Raw genomic sequence first — 15,173 nt, forward strand, 5'->3', positions numbered from 1 at the left:
CACCTCTATTTAAGCGGAATTAGTTTGCTTAACAGGTAAAAATACTTTTTCACACGTTGCTTTTTGCATACTTCAAAGTGTAGTTGTGGCGTAAAGTAAAGGAAACGCATTTCATGCGCGAGCGTTGAATGCGCACTCTGCCAACGATTTCATAATTGATGCTACGGTTGCGTATTTTTAATCCGTTCGGCAAAATGGTGGAGAATACTTTTCCCATTATGAAAATTAATTTAAAAACTCTACCGAACTCATTAATAAAAGCAAGCAAAACCCGGCTTGTCCTGAGGGAAAAAATTAAGTTGGAAATAGCTTGAATCCCAGGCAACCTGTTTTTAAGCCTTATTAAACATCATTATGCCACTGGCGGTTCGGTTACGTGCATAAAGAGGGACAGAAAAGGTGTGTTTTACTTCTTAATCTGTCCATTTTTGGTGACGGTTTGATTGGGTATGAGGGAAACGAATTTACGACCTACGCCCCAACGGAAAAGCTTTTTTACTATATAGAGCGAGACTTTACTTGCTGCAAGTTAATGCGGTACAGATGATCCTTTCGTGTCCTTCTGCTTACTGATGATTGACTTCCGGTAGGTGTATTGTAAGACTCTGTCGTGTTTTATCACAATTTTTTTAGATTTTCTAGGTTATTTCCTCCGTTTGTCCGAGAATGAACACACATCACATAAGCCCCAAACTGTCAAATAATCGTATCCTTGGAAACGTCGCACCAGTATGTCACTCTAAATGTTCTTCTTTTTCGCACCTTCTTCCACAGATCTTTCACGAACACTACCACTTCGAGCACAGCCGACTGCACAAGCGGTCGCTCAGTCCCTCCAAACCTCACCAGCAACGGCTGGAATCGGACCGGCGTGTTCGGTGGGCGAAACAGCAGCGGGCCAGATCGCGTCAAAAGCGCGACTTCCGACCGCTGACCAAATCGTACCAGCTGCCGATCCAGCTAAACGACCCGAAATGGCCCGAAATGTGGTACTTGGTAAGGTGTACCGCTGGCAAGGTTAAAGATGTCACCCCATATTAATGTGTACAAAATTGACTCTCTTACAGAATCGTGGCAACGGGCTGGACATGAATGTGATTCCTGCGTGGAAGGAAGGTGTTACGGGGAAAGGGGTGGTGGTAACGATTCTGGACGACGGACTGGAATCGGATCATCCCGATCTGGAGCACAACTATGTGAGTGGCTGAGGCGTTTTAGTTTTATTTTATGATTTTCCTTCATTTTAGTTGAGCACTACGAGGCGATGCTGGAATTAAAATGCAAGCAAAGGCACTCGAAAGCGCGGCGATGCAACAGATTGCAAAAACGGCAAAAACAGGCACATGAAACAAAAAGCTTAATATTATACAGGACCAACCCGTAATCATGTCCGGGGTACAAAAAGAGATCCAACAGGGTGTAAAAATTCCCACCTGTCACACCTGGTGGATGAAAAAGTTTTGTTGCCCTGTGGAGAGTTAGTTCAACTAGCCTTTTGGAACTGCTCCTTTTTTTTACTGATGTCATGGTCCGACTCGGGTACAAGCGCCTGGACCGAAACACAACCTTCGAGTTACCATCGGTGTGATGAGTTTTCACGCTCACGTGTGTTTCACTTGTTCCGTTTTCACCTCTGGGGAGTGCAAACAAATTTTTACCCTACACCGATGAACGCGCCGGGACTGGGGGCCCGGGCATGGACCGTCCGTTGTGGCCGGCTTGTACATGCATGCTTTGGCAGGTCAAAAGAATGGTTCTACATTTCCTCCCTTTCGATGTTGGCTGGTTGATGGTAGTGGGAGTCGTTCACCGTCGTTCACCCTTGCCGAAACGATGTAAGCTGTCGTGTGCAGAATTTTTAATTGCACTCTTCGTCCCTTTTCCCCAGTGCAAGGGGAGAAGCTATCCTGCGTCGCCTCCCTGGCAGTTACTTTGGTGCCTTTTTCAGCGCAAATGCTACTGTTTGAACAGAACTTGAGCGCAGATCGGCGTGTGCAAGCACGGACGCATCGGCGAAGCGATGCACACTGCTTGATGTGTTTTCGTGCGCATGAATATTTATACTGTTCTTGACTTCCGAGAGGCCTTGTTTTGAATGATATCTTCAGAAAGTGAGGCCACTGTTTTTATCTGTCGTTATGTGATTTTCGATGTTCCGCTTGACTCTGCTAAAGATAGTTAATAGAAAACATGCGAAATGAACGTAAATTTAAAATGCTTTCTATGGATTGTGCTTTAAATACTGCTTGGTTGAAACGATTTCGAGGCCCTGGAATTCCATTCCATTCCAGTTTGCCACAAAAATGAAGCACTAATAAATGTGTTCTACACTGCACAGTGTGCCCCTCGAATGGTGTGAACGCATAACGATTGCCCACTGGTGAATAAAATCCCCTGAAACAAGCATTGCCATCAAAATTAATCCTGTTTCATGCACGCGGACGGATGATGCAGCTTATGTCAGGTTGCCAGCCCGGTTTGCTGCCCGTCCGGTTGACCACAACCTATTTTTTTGCACCTGCCTTCGGAATGTCAACATCAAATCCTTTACAGTTGAGAGAACAATGCAAATATGTTAACGTATGCCGGGGGTGAAAACAGTGGCCCCAGGCGATGCGTGCCTTGCGAGCGGATAGTAGTTTTACATCAATAAAAACACATTCATAGCAGGTAGAGTCAACACTTTCGGGATTACAAGCAACCAGCCATGCATATGATGTTTGCTTGGTCGGTTGGTAAACACGGTCCGCACGTAAACGCTTTATGATGAACCGTGTTGTCTCTGCGACTCAATGAAGTTTAACTAAAAGAAGAAAAAAAAGGTGTATGCGCAAATAACTATTTCTGAATGCTGAATGCATCGTATATAAGTTTGAACGTTTGAATGGTTCAAATAATCCTTTTTGTCTGCTCCTTTCTCCATGCACAGGATCCATACGCGTCGTACGATGTAAATAGCTCAGACAACGATCCGATGCCCCACTACGATCTAACCGACTCGAACCGGCATGGGACGCGGTGTGCCGGTGAGGTGGCAGCCACGGCGAACAATTCCAAATGTGCGGTCGGTATCGCGTACGGGGCGAAGGTCGGAGGTGTGCGAATGCTGGACGGTGACGTGACCGACATAGTGGAGGCGCGCTCACTGGGTCACAACTCACAGCACATAGACATCTACAGTGCGTCCTGGGGTCCGGACGACGACGGCAAAACGGTGGACGGGCCGGGCGAGCTGGCGACGCGCGCCTTCATCGAGGGAGTGCGTAACGGGCGCGGCGGCAAGGGCTCAATATTCATCTGGGCCTCGGGCAACGGTGGTCGCGAGCATGATAACTGCAACTGTGATGGCTACACCAACTCCATCTGGACGCTTTCGATATCGTCCACCTCCCAGGAGGGTCAGGTGCCTTGGTGAGTAGTGCTGTTGGGGAGGGAGCGCTGAGCTGTTGTGTGGCCTTAATGCCGCTTTCGCTCTGTGTAAATACACTGCAATCGCCTTCTGCTCTGTGCTTATCGCGTTATTCTCGCCCGCTAGGTTCTCGGAAATGTGCAGCTCAACACTAGCGACAACGTACAGCAGCGGGAACACCAACGAAAAGCAGGTGATCACAACGGATCTCCACCATACGTGCACGTCGTCCCATACGGGCACGTCGGCATCGGCTCCACTGGCGGCCGGCATTGCGGCACTGGTGCTGGAAGCCAACCGTAATCTAACCTGGCGTGATCTACAGCATATCGGTAAGTCAAACAATCGCTCACATGCGCTTTGGTCGCATGAGCGAATTCCTTGCGAAATGAAATTTAGCACTGGCGAAAGGTTCGTTATAGTGCCACTGTCCCAGAAAACAGTCTCTCATTCGTTGCTTGTCCTGTCTTTTTTTTTGCGGGCTTTAATGTCCCTTTTTTCTAGTTGTCAGAACGGCAAAACCGGGCAACCTAATCGATCCGAACTGGTCGGTAAACGGTGTCGGTCGACGGGTGTCCCATTCGTTCGGGTACGGCCTAATGGATGCAGCGGCTATGGTCCGTTTGGCACGCACCTGGAAAACCGTCCCGGAGCAGCAGGTCTGCGAAATCAACGCGCGCCATCTGGACAAGTAAGTTCGCCTCGCATGGCCTATAGCGTGGGCCCCTACACATGGGCACGAAATTCTAACCGTACGCCTATCCGGCCTTCTTTTGAAGCAACGTTTCGCTTCGTGTGCACCGAGGTTTTGCTTACACATTCACTCAACGTTACCGTCACATCTTTTTTTTCCATCTACTATTTCGCTGCAGACAAATACCTCCCCGAACCAAAGTCACCCTGCAGCTGATCGTGGAGCACTGTATGGGCGTGAACTATCTCGAGCACGTACAGGCCAAAATCACCCTTACCTCGCAGCGGCGTGGCGACATCAAAATCTTCCTAACCTCGCCATCCGGTACGCGGGTCACCCTGCTGACGCCAAGGTAAGGAAGCACCTTCTCCCGTGCTGTGCTTTTTCGTGTTTCGTGACCGAGTCCAAATGGTTTGACTTTCATGTTTTTTTTTTCTCTCTCTCTCTTTCTTTTTTCCTGTCCTTCCACGACGGTGCCTATGCCATTTATCTGCATATTGGACTCGTTAGATCCCACGATTTGTCGCGGTCCGGGTTCAATCAGTGGCCGTTCATGTCGGTGCATACATGGGGCGAGGCACCCCACGGTACCTGGCAGCTGGAGATTCATAATGAAGGTCGTTTGTTAGGTAAGTTTGGCTAGATTTAACGCACACGAACACGCTGTCGAGCCGAAACTGAATGAAGCTGGTTGTGCGATTTCAATCGTGAAGTCCAATCGTAAATTTAATCTAGACCGTCCATCTGTATTGGATGTAGTTGAACATTTGTCTGACGTATCTTTCCTACAAGAGATATACCATCTCGTGTGGAATGTGGTTACATTTCTCATACATTAAATGTTGATTGATTCTCAAACCGATTTGAGAAGCTCATTACTATCTCATTGCAATGCGCCTGGGACGTTAGAATTAATTGGTTCTAACGAAGGTTGATATTGAGAGAAAAGCTATTATCTGCTAGAGATTGACTACCACTTGCTTTAACTGATGTCACAATCATATCAAGCGGATCGATACACACTTTCCGCCAGCACAAATGACTGAGCTATCCAAATGAGCCATTAATCATATAGGAAATGTCTTATAAATTGGTTTCTCTCAATGACGTTCGTCTGGCGGGTGCATCCAATTGCTCCGTCAGTCGCTTTGAATGAACACCCGGATATGAAAGCATTTCCGCTCACCGACGCAAATACTCAAGCGTCAAATACGCCATTGATGCAGGATGTTAATGAGCCTAGGATCGATTTTAATTAAAACTAACATCGATTCGGGCTGCAAACAACGTGTCGTCCCGTATTTAACGCACCGGTTCCAACGGTCTTGTTCTTTACCTATATCGATTCAATTTCTCCACACGCTGCGCCGGATGTTTCCTGTTTCAACGAACGCATCGTTGCCCCTAGGATACTCGGTCATACGGGGCTGGTCGCTGGTACTGTACGGTACGAGCATTCCGCCGGATCCGAACGATCCACCGAATGTCTCTAGACCGTATTCAACCCCAACGCCCGCACTGCCACCGATCCTGCCCGCTGCCGGCTTCAACGGCTACACGGTCAGTGGAGGATCAAAGAATTACTACTCCTCATCGTCCTCTTCATCCGCTTCCTCTTCTTCGTCGTCGTCGTCGGCTGGCATTGCTGGTGCGTCTTCTGTGTCCTCCTCGTCGGTTGCTTCGAAACCAAACCGTAAACAGCAGCAACAGCTACAATATCAGACTCAATACCATCAAACGGGTTCGTCGGTTTCAGTTCAATACGGAATGACACCGGCCTACAGTTCCGGCACTAGCAGCAGCAGCAGCAGCAGCAGCAACAACAGTGGCAACAGTAATCGTGGCAACAAAGGCAAGAGCAACAAAAACAAGTCCAACAAGAACTCCTCGAAAACCACAACCGCACGGCCTTCGTCGTCGTCGTCGTCGGCGGCAGTTAACCAACAGACCACGGTAAACATGTACCTCAACAATTATGGCGGCGGAAGCTCGAGCGCTGGGGGTAGAAAAAATCCTTCCTCCAAACAGAAACCGTCGCCACCATTGCAAACTATTAATTATGGCAAGGGAGACAAATACCATGCGGCCACCTCCAACATACAGGATAAGCAGATCGCTATCAAGGCCCCGAAGCAGGTCAAACAGAATGGGTTCCCCTCAAAGTCAGTCTCATCATCCGTCTCATCATCTGGCGCTGCCTCACCAGCATCCTCCCCCTCCTCGTCTTCCTCTTCCTCATCTACGTCCGCCGGGTCGGGACGTAAAACCACAACCACCACCGCAACAACGGCTGCCGGTGGCAGTGGCACATCAACAACGTTGTCATCTTCCTCGAATGCGCTGCAGAGTGTGACGCTGGGTGGTGGTGGTAGTGGCGGCAGTATGCCACCGGCCTTTCCACCCGGCCACGGTGGTGCGTCGACGGTTTCACTCGGCGGTACCACCGTAACCGCAAGCCCAACATACAACGACCGCTATCCGGCCGCATCCTCCATCAACGCGCGCATACCGAAGGTCTTTCAGCAGTACGACAAAATACAGCAATTTTATCCCGAGCTTCAGCCCTACTCTTCCATCCGCGACGAGCACGGTGATCTGGCTGGGGCGGGCGGACAGCAGCTTCCACCACCGCTGCCACCACCGGTAGTAAAGCTCAGCGCGCCCACCGCGTCCGGCACCGGTAACAGTAACTTCCAGCAGTCAGGCAAGGGCACGGGAGCGATGACTTCCGGCACTAGATTACCGGCACCACCTGGCATTATGCTCGGATCGGCGGGTGGTGGTATCGCTACTACCGGAGGGGGCGGCACTACTTCACTCGGCAAACCATCGCGGGCAAAGATCTTTTTCCCCGATTCCGACATTATCGATGCGATACCGCGCAAAATATCGTCCAGCCTGCAGCCGATTCCACCGTCTTACGTGTCGTCACCGTACTACAGCCGAACGCAGAGCTCCTTCATTTCGTCCTCCAACGACCAAAAGCACGGAAAGGGTACTTATCGGCTGTTCTCCTTTTCGAATCATGTGTTGTCCTTATGCTTGCCCATTTTCAGTTGTCCCTCGGTTTTCTTTCTACTTATGATCATTTGTGCGACGTTTGTGTATTTTTCCCCCTTTTCAGTAGAGTTGATTTTTATTTGAAAGTGTTTTAGTTTTGGAACACCTTAGTGTTTGTCGTTTCTTTCTGCAATGGTTTTAGTTTTCATATTTGCTTTACTGAGAAGTGTATGCACGTGCGTGTGCTCCAAGAGATCTTGATTTCAGCCTTCCTCTGAACGAGTTTATTAGCGCTAACGAGTACTTGCTTCCGTTCCCTTTCATTTGTGTACTGCCGCTGCCACCGCTCTTATGCATAATGAATTCCAATTTGTGTAACTCTCGAGAGTATTTGCGCTCATTGGTGACATTTTCGAAATAGGGCGTGAAAGTGTAAAAACTCCATTTTAACACATAATCTACTCTGGTGGTTCCTTTTTTATATTTGGTGAGCGCCTGATACGAAGCATTGATTTATCGACAGCTTGGTGCCAACCGGTGGGACATAAATATACCCACTCACAAGCACGATACCCGCGGCCCAATCTTGCAAAAAGCAGGTAGGCGTGTGGGGGGGTAGTATTGTTCTCCGTTAGCGCCAGAGCGCGCGCGTGCAAACGAATGTCCTCGCTCGCTCGCTGGTGAAAACGTTAAGCCACCCAAGGGAAAACGATAAACTTTTTGACGGTTTCTCATCTACTGTTCTTGCTAAAACCGCTGGGAAATTTATTCAGCCACGTCATCGGGCGCGATCGGGCCCGGGGCAGTCTCCTCGACATTAACCACTGCCACTGGCGTTTTCGGGGCCTTCCGTTGGTGGCAGAGGGTGCAGGTGCGGTGTGATGTTGCCAACAGGTAAATAGGATCGTTGCATAAGCACGGTTTTGCGCTGCCGGGGATAATACAAAGACCACGGTGGAAACTGTTCGCTGGAGAAAACCCTCCTCAGCAGGCTTTCGCGATCGTTCGTTACAGCATCACTCTGGCTGGCCCGACCGCACTCTTGGCGGAACGAATCTTTCGCCGCCCTGCCTTTACTTTAAGACTTGTGCTTCAATCCTTTGCGGTGTGTTTGGCTGTATGTTTGCGCGCGTTGACTGCATCTCTCCCGGGAGCAGGGAGGGAAAAGTTGTTTCCTCTCCCAAATCGTAACAACTGGTGAAACACATGGTGGTACGGCTTGGTTTGGATGCGAAACTTTTCACCCAGTCCTTAGAGTCTTTGGGAAGCACCAGCGGGCTCTGGCTTAAGGCTCAACTCATCGAGCTCTCTTTCTGTTTCTGGTGTGTGGGAAGGATAAGTTTTTCCTTGCTACTAGCACTTGCCAAGTTGAAGTAACTTCTCTGTTGACGCTAAAACACCACCGCGCACCGGTGAAGCGTGGACCTAACGGGGGCATGTTTCTCTAAATTGCTAGAGCGCCGAAGTTTTCCGGCTTGGCCTCTTAAATCGGTTTAAAGATTTTGTTTTCATTTGACCAGCAGGATGTGTGTGTGCAAGGTGTAAGTTTAACCTTGTGGAAAAGCGAAATATGGCGCAATGCCTTTGCACCATGAAAATCGTAAACCAAACAACCTTACCTCGCCTATCGCCAGTCTGACGATGCTTGACTCTCGAAATTCCACCCCGAAAGACAAAGACACGGTCGACCACCACGTGCTGCTGCTGCTGGAAGGTGATAACTCGTGCCACTGCCATGTGGAACATCGCACTTTCATTGCTCGCCGTTGCTCGAAAGTGTAGTACGATAAAGTTTTGCCCACACGCGCGCCGTCCCCTTCCCTTGTATAGTACATGTCACACACACACAGCAGGCAGCACTTTCAGTAAGCCCATGTCGGCGGGTGTATGTCTCTCCTCCACCGAAAGATCATGTCACCTTCTTCTCGTTCGGTTTCTTTCTCCCGAATGTTGGCACATTCCTGTGTACGTACGCTCCCGCCCGAACGACATTGCAGTCGTTGTCGTTGGTGTGATTTCTTGCCCGGGCAAAGATTTCGCATATTTTCACAAGATATTAACTAAATTAACTAATTATGGTGTGCTTAGAAGATACTTTCCAACCACTGAGATGCGGGCAGGAGACAGGGCCAGGACGTTTTCTATCGGCATTTTTATTTCCCGATAGCAGACGGCGTGCACCCACCCACCTACCTGGCTGGCTGACACCTGGTTCTGTGCAGTCGTAAATTTTGAAAACTTTTCTCTGCTCTAGTGTCAGTTCGTGACGCTTTTACGTGCACTGTGGGGTTGTTTTTTTTTTGTTTTTTTCATCGTATCCATGTTTGATAATAAAAGAACACTTGGAGAGTTAATTTAGAGGGTAGATTATCAGCTTAAGTTTTAATTGGTGAATTACGAAAAGTTTTACAATCACCAAATCTATTATTAAACGAGCTTTCTATCGTTTATTGAGCCCTTGGTTAGAATCAGACAGGTAGATATTACATTTTGTTTGGTTAAATTTATAATACTTTAGTGTTTGTTCTCAATTGTTTGCTTCCTTCTTATTGTTTTTTAATGGAATGTGTCGTTTAATTGAATTTTTGCCCTTTTGTTTTTCTCTCTCTCTCTGAAATTATGTGTAAACAATTAATTAACGTCCTACTTTTCGTTCATCCGCACACTCACGCAGCACAAATTACGCAATGGGATCTTATATTCTACGGCACGGAAACGCCCGCCCAGCCGAACGATCCGGTCCGGTTCGGTAAGCCCGGTTACGACAGTAACTTTGGCGGTGAAATGGAACACAATGCGCTGGAATTTGACAGTGGCGTAACGAGCGATCAGTGGCGAGATATGCAGCAGGTAAGCAGGGGAGTCAGATGGTGGGCGCCCCGGGGGCCCATTTTATTCCATTCAATTAAACTTTAAAAAACATTGTTTCACCTGACATGTTGTTTTGTTTTTTTTCTTTTTTTTTGCTTTCCTTGCTGTCGCAGATCGGCGAGGGACACAGCGAGGTGCAGCGAACCTCATCGAACGACGTGACGACGGTATCCTGCGCACGGTTTGATGCCGCCAGCTGCATAGGTTTGTCCTTGCTTGTAATGTTCATATCACAGTTTTACTCCGACAGACAAGTAAGCTCAATCGGTAGTAGGTAATCGTTATCGCGTTTGTCGCGCGCAGCAATCGACCACAACAGCAAACAGAAATGGCAATTTTACAGCAAATCAGCGGGCATAGAGGAGGCATGAGCAGCGCATGTGAGTGATTGTGAAGCGGAAAACAAAATAACGCCCCAAACGAAAAGTAAAACAAATGCAACTGTAATCCGTAATCGGCCAATCGCGGTACAAAAGGAATGATCCGCAAACGCGGGCAGCTTCGTGCGGCATGCCGAGAAGCAATGTGTGGCGCGTGTTGCGTCCATAATTCGGCAATTAGTAGCGAGACTAGCAGGCGGAAACATGCCAACAAGTGAGGCAGCAATTGAGAATTAGCTAATCCAAACGAGCTCTCGAGGGCGGTTGCAAAGGAAGAGTCGCAGATGCGTTAATTATCCCTACTACCAAACACGAGTCAAAATTTGTGCTGCTCGCATTGCTAACAGCAGAAGCAGTGGCAGCAACAGCAGGTATCCCGTTTGTAAAATACACTCTGTTGTTCGAGATTTCCGTCTGATTGAAGCCAAAGTTTTGCTTTGTTGCTTAGCCGCTCGTGAGAGTTGGTGTGTGTGTGTATGTGGAGGGCAATATATTATACCCTTGCCAAAACACACACACACATACACCCACAAACACACAAGCACATTATGCTCTTTTTTAATCCAGTAGCGAGAGAATCACCCGTTCCATACTCTTTAACATTGTTAGTAAATATATAATTTGTAAAATACTATTCTTATGAAAGTTCGCTATCCCAAACCACACGGTTATTGCAGAACAAAAACCAATGTGTCTAAAGGTAAAAATATCAAAATGGTAGTTGTAGCGGGGTATATACATTAGTTTTAAATTAGAACATTTTTTTCGAAATGAATATATTTTACATCCATGGGTCAGGTTAGTTTCGTAAAGCAAACGTTTTGGAATTATGCGTTCGATATGTTTTATGCTACCGTGCTCCATCGAACATGTTTTTTTTTTGTATGCATCCTTTGGAGCTCTTTAGTTCTTTTATACATCACACATACACACACATACACCATCGCATCATCGTAAAGTACCGTGCGTCTCCATTGTCGGGTTCATTATCGTATACATGTTAGTTAAGTTATATTGGTGAAGCAAACACAACGAGTAAAACTCATGTTTATTTGAGATTCATATCAAGTACCACAACGCTTAAATGGTTTTTTGTTAATTTATTCATTTTTCTGGAGCGGAGTCGATAATTTCAATTCTTACGAATTGATTTATAACATCGTCCATCTGATCTGAGATGCAATTTATCCCCTTTTCGCACCACGATACGCTCAGGTGATCGAGCAAGATAAGCATTCTTCCGGAGGCCCCAAAAACATTGAGCTATCTTTCGGACTCGTTCGAATTAGTGGGGCGGGCAGCAGGAGCTTTATTGGTAAATGGTTGAGTGAAATTCCGACCACCTCCGTATTCTAACCGCATACTCTTAACGCTCTTTTCTGCCCCTTTTGCGCCACTACTAGTCTGTTCCGTTTAAGCCCAATTTCCGAAAAGCTCCCGCCCTGGGCCTTGCTCTTATGCAGTGCGGATAGCAGCGTCTTTGCCGGCAGCGCAACGGATGCAAAATTGGCACACCCGAACGACAACATTATTATGCTCACTGTCTTTCCTTCTCGCTCTCTCTCGCTCTCCTTTTCGCTCTCAACACCACCCTACTCAATATGCAAACAGGGTCAACCAGAGCACGATCCCGCTTGGATCCGGTCGTCAGTAGCGCACTGCCAGCTAAGCCGCAACCCCCGGTGCACGGGGTCGGTTAGCAGCCCGGCACTGATCCAGTTTGCTGAACTCAATTTGCATACCTCCTTCTAGTCGGCGGCGTTCGGTGCGGATTACTATCGAGCTTTTTGCTTTCTACCGGCAGCCAAGCACACAATGCCGCCGTGGTTTCGTCTCCGGAATGGGGCGTGTTCCACACCCACCCGGCCAGCCCGAATGTGTCGACTTGGGTATCGGAAAAATGGCGATACACAGAAACCACGATTATTCCTAATACATGCCACCACCCGGCAAAGTGTCTTTCGCCGTTCGATCGGTATCGGTGTGCGAAACGAGCGCGCCATACTCGATGAATAGTTTGACATGTGGTGGGGGGGCAAGAACAACAACAGCTCTTGTTTTAATAAACTCTCTGCGCCACCACTAAACGTGCCAAATCAAAACGTATTCAAGAGAGTAAGTTCCCTTTTGACTCGTTTGAGGTACGCGCACCGCCCCCAGAACGATAAGGCTCGTTTGTCGGTTCGCTTACGGCTGGGATGTATGGTGAAGCGACTTTTCGGATTTTTCTTCCCTTTCGCTATACATAGACACACACACACACGGTACTGGCAAATCTGCTGAAAAGCAAATGAAGAAAATGGTGTCAGTGGGATAGCATTTGCCTCATTAAAATTCATTTCTCATTGTGAATGTGTCTCGGGTTAGCGGATGATCCGTACAGCAAACGGTCACCACCACCACCGTAAAGGGGTGTAGGGCTGTGTAGAGAGATGCTTTTTTCCGAAAACAGCGAAGAACTGCAACAGCGATATAACAGGAAAAACGGGAGCCTTAAAAGGCCATTTGTAATCAAGCTGCTGGAGGACAAAGATTGTTCCACATCCAATAAGAGACTTTCCGGGTACGCGAGTTCCTCTTCCAATAGAGCAAACACTGACTGAAATGGAACTAACAATCTTTCGACTCTCATTTGTTTGAACTGTTTCACTGTCACTAGCTTTTTAGACCCACACAACGCTACCAAACATGCAATGCAATGCTTTTCAGTGAAACGACCAATCCTCCCCAAAAAAAGAAAGGACTGAAAACTGCCACCAAAGCGAATGTATTATTAATTCGGGAGCGATGGTGTAGGGACAGCCTTTTCCTCCTTCCCCTACCCCCGAGTAAGGCGATTGTTTTCTGATTGCAATTGTGCTCTGTAATGAAGGCGCGAGCAAGCTTCGGATCGCTTGCTCGCATCGGCTCCGGTGGTTCATTTTTGCCGGTTCGATCGATTGCATATATTGATCGTTTACTTTTCTCGCTGCTCGGTTGTCGGGGAGGTTGTGCAGCTGCCACGAGTAAATTGATCTCTTAGCAGATTTCCGTCCAAACGACAGACAGACAACAGGGTAACAGAGGATAGCCAAGAGAGGGGGAGGGAAGCGAAGGAATGTCGGTTGATGATGGAGAACGAGAAGCGAACAACGAATATCCAGATCCCCGGGTTCGTTCACGACTGCAAAGTCGACTGCTATCTCGGGTGCTATGAATCGTTACTGTGTTGAGTATATTGACTGGCGGATTCCCTGGCACCAGCGCCAGCATCTAGCAAACGCCTCACGATGTCGTCCTCCGTTGCCTTCACAAAAGGGTAGGATGTGAAATTGATTTTTGCCAGAATGTAGCCAAGTGCCGGAGCACTTGTCTGTGTGTTTCTGCTCTGTGCACTGTGTCGAGATTGTAGCGTCGGTTTGATGTCTACTGTACGGTTATCGGTTTTTCATTTCACCTTCAATGGTTCCATTACAAGCACATGTGAAAGAGTTTGATGATAGCGTTTGTTTGAATACTTATTACACATACTGCGAACGTTATAGTCTCACTTTGCAGTAGTGACTCGTTTGTGTTGGTGGTTTCGGTTCTTTTGCGTAAATCATCTGTTAAAAGACCTGTGTTTCGGCAGTTTTCATATTAACGACGCTGGTGCCCAATCAAAACACTGAAAATCATCCAATTAAGCGCATAATGTATTCGTTTTCCAATTCCATACACAATTGGCGTTGCGCTTTGCGAGGAACGTAAATTGTAATCAAGGTTTGAAGGGGCAGCTAATTGTATTTGCGTATTGGCGATAGCGTAACAAAATTAGACGCAATAATAAACAGTCCCAAAACAGGTCCGGCCGTGGTGGTGTGGTGGGGGGGTACATCATCATCAGCACAAAAAACAACAAGCGAACTGCGTACTGCTGCTTTGCGTGCCTTCGGGCGTCAATATTGTTATGCAAGCGCGTGGATCGTTGGCCAGTGTCAGCGCTTTCGAATCCCATCAACCCTCGAGCCACAAGGCCATCCACGGGTCCGTCCGGTTGGATGGTTGGTTGGTGTCGGACGTGCCTCATTATCGATTCGCAAGGATTTTCCACCCTCGATGGTGTGATGGCTTGGTTTTGTGTAGCACCCGCCAAGGACATCATCGCCCTGGTGTCATCTCACGCCTTAACTACTTCCGCACGGTGACCTTCATCGAGTGCTAAATTACCTCCCCAACGACTGATGGCTCGGCGAGAGCATCCTTAATGTGGGTGATGATGTTAAAACCACCCACCAACCCCGACCCACTGCGGGAAGGAAATCGATTGCCCATCATAATTTGTTATTGTATGCGTGCCGGGAGCCCGTTGTGAAACTGATAGGGTGAGGCTATTGAGACTCTCCTTTCTTTTGGGGTATCGCTTCTTAAAAGCACTTCCGGTTGCTTTCCGGCACTGTTGTTATTGTTGACAAGGGAGCGATTAGCATGGTTTTAATAAGATATTATTCAAACGAGTTATCTCTCTCTGTTGGCCACCGTGCAGCTGGATCATTTCGGTGTTGGTAACACTTTTTCGGAACTCATCGAAAGTTTGGGGTCTTCTTTCTTTATGATTGAGTGTATTTTCTGGGATCCGATCCTCTTTCCTTATCACTTTATTCTACCCTTTTTTCTTTATGGATGAATAATATAGGCCAATCCATCTTGCGAAGGTCTCCAATTGAACGGTGATCGATGGCCTAAAGTTTAGCTCTTCGTGGTATATACATTCGTTTTAAAGATTGGGAATATGTTCTTCTTACTAAACCTATCGTTTTAGTTGTTTCGTGCCACACTTGCATCTCCGCGTGCAGTAAGT

At 47.7% G+C, this 15,173-nt stretch overlaps 1 protein-coding gene across 5 annotated transcripts in view; it reads left to right on the forward strand.

Annotated features, from left to right (window-relative positions):
• LOC120896454 (furin-like protease 1, isoforms 1/1-X/2) overlaps positions 1-15,173 on the forward strand; it is a 141,471-nt gene that overhangs the window by 119,978 nt on the left and 6,320 nt on the right. For all 5 annotated transcript variants that reach the window (XM_040300584.1, XM_040300581.1, XM_040300583.1 and 2 more), the window contains 10 exons: positions 775-996; positions 1,068-1,196; positions 2,930-3,411; positions 3,536-3,741; positions 3,914-4,100; positions 4,282-4,455; positions 4,614-4,732; positions 5,512-7,098; positions 9,778-9,953; positions 10,088-10,178. In XM_040300584.1, the coding sequence (XP_040156518.1) occupies positions 775-996; positions 1,068-1,196; positions 2,930-3,411; positions 3,536-3,741; positions 3,914-4,100; positions 4,282-4,455; positions 4,614-4,732; positions 5,512-7,098; positions 9,778-9,953; positions 10,088-10,178 (3,373 nt within the window). The remainder of the gene's footprint in view (positions 1-774; positions 997-1,067; positions 1,197-2,929; positions 3,412-3,535; positions 3,742-3,913; positions 4,101-4,281; positions 4,456-4,613; positions 4,733-5,511; positions 7,099-9,777; positions 9,954-10,087; positions 10,179-15,173) is intronic.

Source organism: Anopheles arabiensis, chromosome 2 (assembly GCF_016920715.1).
Source record: "Anopheles arabiensis isolate DONGOLA chromosome 2, AaraD3, whole genome shotgun sequence".
Classification (NCBI taxonomy): Eukaryota; Metazoa; Arthropoda; class Insecta; order Diptera; family Culicidae; genus Anopheles; species Anopheles arabiensis.